The 4,947-nt window shown below is 36.4% G+C and overlaps 1 protein-coding gene across 1 annotated transcript; it reads right to left on the bottom strand.

Annotated features, from left to right (window-relative positions):
- Nucleotides 1–2,701: 2,701 nt before the first annotated feature.
- Nucleotides 2,702–4,880, bottom strand: LOC134238776 (angiogenic factor with G patch and FHA domains 1-like). The gene is made up of 4 exons (XM_062720895.1): nucleotides 4,862–4,880; nucleotides 4,284–4,312; nucleotides 3,652–3,751; nucleotides 2,702–3,251 (listed from the first exon to the last, which is right to left on the bottom strand). The coding sequence occupies exons 3-4, from the start codon at nucleotides 3,706–3,708 to the stop codon at nucleotides 3,045–3,047; spliced, it is 264 nt and encodes an 87-aa protein (XP_062576879.1). The 5' UTR covers nucleotides 3,709–3,751; nucleotides 4,284–4,312; nucleotides 4,862–4,880; the 3' UTR covers nucleotides 2,702–3,044.
- Between the last annotated feature and the right edge of the window lie 67 nt (nucleotides 4,881–4,947).

The following is a 4,947-nucleotide window of genomic DNA, read 5'->3' as shown; positions in this document are numbered from 1 at the left end:
AATCTATATTCTAGTACTGATATTTATATAAAAAAGTCCTGGGTCTTGTTTTACGTGTATATTAGAATAATTGAAAGTCCTATATATTAAAAGTAAATATGGCTCCTGTGTAATTGTTTTTTTTCTAAGACTGATGTTACAAATCCAGATCTCGAATTATTAATCCGTGGGATCGGATTGTGTAAATTGAGATCTCGAATTATAAATCGAGGCAATGAATTAGTAATCCGTGGGATGGATATTGTGTAATTCGAGATCTCGAATTATAAACCGAGGGAACGAATTAATAATCCGGGGGTTTTATTGGTAATTGAGATCTCGAATTATAAACCGGGGGAAGTTGATAATCCGTGGGAACATTGTGTAATTCAGATCTCAAATTAATTTTTACTTTTTTAAAAAATAACGTGTCCCTTCATGGCTTTCGTACATATCGGTATGCTGTTTTATTTATTGTGTACGAAGAAAAAGTGGCATATGATGCAAGACTGTAGAAATAGCGGTATGCCAGTTTGGCCAAGAAAGGGTTCCAGTTACTGAAGAAGGACCTGCTTTAGAACCGCTTGTCTTAATTTGAAAACCCACAGAGACGTGGCGTAAACAGAGAAAGCCGTAGACAAATCTGTCTGGAACCAAAAATTTTCCACAACTCATCTAACAACAGATGGTATTTGCATAGTCAATGATAGCTTAAAAAAATAAAATTCTTAAACCTTAGAGTATCAACCTACTTGTCAGTAGCCTATCGGCTTAGAAAATGATCACTGATTGTATCAAATCAGTTAAGGTGATAATGTTATATTGCTACATAAATAAGGAGAGTTGGTAGATATGTCTTAGTCATCTGATGTAAAGCTCTATCGCCATATAAACATAACAACGGGACTGTATACGCTCACTATGGGGCAGTATTTGAAGCCATGACCACCCTCAGTTCAAACCAAAAGTCTTGTGAGACTGAAGCTTTGGTTTGTATTTATAGAAAAGGGAAAGAGAAAAGTACTTAAGCATTTGGGAAAATTTAAACTTTTCAACAGCAATAAATAGAATAATGATCCTTGATTAAGTCTCTTTATGTTCTTAGTGCAGTCTACTTGCATGCCACATTTATATTGTAATCAGACTAAAATTGTATTTGGAGTAGCATTTTGAAAGAATTTCACAGAAATGTCTATTTTTAGTAACCACGGCTACACCGTTCATCAAAATCAAAAACCGATACACAGAATTATGTATCTTATTTAGTCTACTTGTGTGCCAAGTTATATTGAAATCAGACTAAAACTGTAGAAGGAGTAGCATTTTGAAAGAATTTCACAAAAATTTCTATTTTTAGTAACCACGGCAACACCGTTCATCGAAATCAAAAACCGATATACAGAATTATGTATCTTAGTGTAGTCTACTTGTGTGCCAAGTTATATTGAAATCAGAAAAAAACTGTAGAAGGAGTAGCATTTTGAAAGAATTTCACAGAAATTTCTATTTTTAGTAACCACGGCAACATCGTTCAACGAAACAAAAACCGATATACAGAATTGTGTATCTTATGTAGTTATTGTGTGAAGTTATATTGAAATAACTAAAACTGTAGGAGGAGTAGCATTTTGAAAAATTTCACAGACATTTCTATTTTAGTACCAGGAAAACCCCGTTCATCGAAATAAAAAACCATAAAAATTATGATTTTAGTGTAGCCTACTTGTGTGCCAAGTTATATTGAAATCAGACCCAAACTGTAGGAGGAGTAGCATTTTGAAAAATTGTTTACAGACAGACAGACGGACAGACAGACAGACGGACGGACGACGGACGCATTACTATCGCATAAGCTCTTCTGGTCTCTGACCAGTAGAGCTAAAAATTAGTAGGTAGAAGACCCAAAATTTGAATGTTTAACTGGCCTCCATGGACAACAAACGTGGTCAGACATTGACAGTGACTTCGATGCCATATTAAACTAATACACGTGTAAATGATGCGAAAGTATGGATGAGAAGCTGACGTGATATATGGAGATAAGAACTGTAATAAGAAGTAATAAGAAGTCCATGTATAAAACAAATGTTCAAAAACATCAGATGTGGTTTCAGGTCAAGAAACCTTAGGAATTTAAAATCCCCTCCTACCCGGGCACACTCGCCATGGGCTCCTTGTCATGATTGTGCAAACGAAAAATCCGTAGACAATTCAGTGGGTAAAAAAGACCTAATTATTATATGTAAATCGTACGTAGATTTCCATTTGATGATAATTATTTGCCGACAAGGTCATAGTTTTTACCATAAATTGAATTTTGTGACATTAAACAAGACTGTTATTTCCTTGTTTAATTAATTTGTTTGTAAAAGGTTCGTTTTAGAAATTGTTCTCACATAGAGCATGTTCTTGCATATCAAATCAACTGAGAGACATAAAGCCCACAGACAGGTGATAAAGGTATGAGTACTGTATACAGGGTTATTTTCCCCTTTTAATTTGGAAACAAGTTTACCCTGTTTCTAATTCGCCTAGAAAGATTTTTGTTAAAAATAATACTATTTACTTTAATTTGCCCCCTTAAATTTGCCCACTTCCGACGAGGGCGAAGGGGCAAAAATAAACTGGGGGCATTCCCTGTATAAATAATTGCTCATATATTTGTTCAAGCTCTTTCCATGCTTTCCAGTGTCTCATTTTCAAAGAAACAAAACTATGAAAATTACATTTAAATAACATTTTTACTGCAACAAGCATTCAAACATAAACAACTAAGTAACATGTCATCTTTTTGCATTCATTTAAGATTTACAAAAAATAAAACCTTCTTTTGTTTTAATTATTGAGATTTTACTAATACCAGTAATTAAGCATAGCTGCCCTGGATGTCCTGTTCTGTTTCCTCGTTTAGACTGTACACACATGCAGCATCACATATATCTGACACTGTATCATTCTGAATTGTCTCCAGTCTTTATCACACCCACGTGTCCATTCAGGAGATACCTGGATGTACAATTCTGATCTTACAAGCTTTGATCGTCCTTTATAAAGCAAGGCGACTTCTACTTAAAATCACTGGGTTTGAGCTTGCTCTCTTTCACCCAAGCAGGTGTGGGGATCTTTTTGTCTGCTATAGCTTTCCTGTATCTCTGTTGAGCTTCCAGCCATCGTTTGTTTTTAGCTACTTCCCCGACATCATCCAGAGATTTAGAAGAGGCTGCTTCAGATCCTAGGCCGGCTTTCTGATTCATTCGAAAACTCACACAGACCTAAAAATCAAAGAAAAATACTCCTGATAAAAATGTTTATATGAGAGGTGATCAAAAAGTTTCTGAAGTAACTGAATTGTATCAAGAAAAGAAATAAAATTAAATTTCCATGCATATTATTTTCTGAAAAAAGTCCCCTCTGGTTTTAATGCACATCAGCCACTGTTATACCTATGCATGAAACATGTGGTCTAGGTACGTGGTCATGTGACATGCTCTATAGGGTTCTGTTCACAGAACACACAACTTTTTCAAGACTGATACATGTATTTCTTGCCATGCAAGTTATATTTAAAACAAAAATAATCCATTTGTCACAAATGGTAAGTCTTGGCAATAGAATTGATATGACCATTACACCATAGCTTCTCTACACAGTGTATTATTATGTTATACTTACAGGATCCTGAATTCCAGTGTTGTCCTTTCCTAAACTCTCTCCTTCACTCCAACCCATCTTTTTAAGAAGTTTATGTCCAACATTGCCCTCTGTGATCGGTCTGTGTAATAAATAGGAGAAAAATAACACATCTGAAAACAACTATTGCCAGCAGTTGTTTTAGTGCAAGTTATACCACTGATGAAAAATTATATTACCAGGTCAAAACTAACAATACAAAACCTAATTTCAAATGAGAATCAAATCAACCAAGGATTAAGGGGGTTTTGGGGGTAAAAAGGCTGGGGGGGTAAGATAAGACTGTCTCTGAAGATTTATTCTATAATTTTCTAATTTGAACAAATCTATGACATCCAATCAAGGTTTACTTTTCAAATGGTTGGGTAAAGTGGGGTATTACAGTAACTGCTAGTTGTTATGGATGGAAAATACATAAAGTTAAGTGACAACTCCACAAAGAGAATTTTTACAAAAGTCACAAAAATCTTATCTCATGCATTCTAGTTAAAATTTCCTCTATTTTAACCCTAAATGAGTTGAGGACAACCTCACTACCCTGTGTTTGATTTACCTGTGAACAGATGCTGGGGCCTTATCCACCTAGTAAGGGTTATCACTGCCCTTTGATTTACCTGTGAACAGATGCTGGGGCCTCATCCACCTAGTAAGGGTTATCACTGCCCTTTGATTTACCTGTGAACAGATGCTGGGGCCTCATCCACCTAGTAAGGGTTATCACTGCCCTTTGATTTACCTGTGAACAGATGCTGGGGCCTCATCCACCTAGTAAGGGTTATCACTGCCCTTTGATTTACCTGTGAACAGATGCTGGGGCCTCATCCACCTAGTAAGGGTTATTACTGCCCTTTGATTTACCTGTGAACAGATGCTCGGGCCTCATCCACCTAGTAAGGGTTATCACTGCCCTTTGATTTACCTGTGAACAGATGCTGGGGCCTCATCCACCTAGTAAGGGTTATCACTGCCCTTTGATTTACCTGTGAACAGATGCTCGGGCCTCACCCACCTAGTAAGGGTTATCACTGCCCTTTGTTTTACCTGTAAACAGATGCTGGTGTTTTATCCACCTAGTAAGGGTTATCACTGCCCTTTGTTTTACCTGTAAATAGATGCTGGTGTTTTATCCACCTAGTAAGGGTTAACACTACCTGTTGTTTTACCTGTGAACAGATGCTGGTGCCTCATCCACTTGGTAAGGATTATCACTACCCTTTGTTTTTTCCCCTTTTCCCCGCCCCGTCCTATTTTGGATTTTTTTCCCTTTTTTTATTTTAG

This window comes from Saccostrea cucullata, unplaced genomic scaffold (genome assembly GCF_032062105.1).
Source record: "Saccostrea cucullata isolate Sc308-1 unplaced genomic scaffold, CSIRO_AGI_Scuc_v1 ctg22174, whole genome shotgun sequence".
In the NCBI taxonomy this organism is placed as follows: Eukaryota; Metazoa; Mollusca; class Bivalvia; order Ostreida; family Ostreidae; genus Saccostrea; species Saccostrea cuccullata.
The sequence above is the reverse complement of the archived record's forward strand: the minus strand, read 5'-3'. Positions and strand labels throughout refer to the sequence as shown.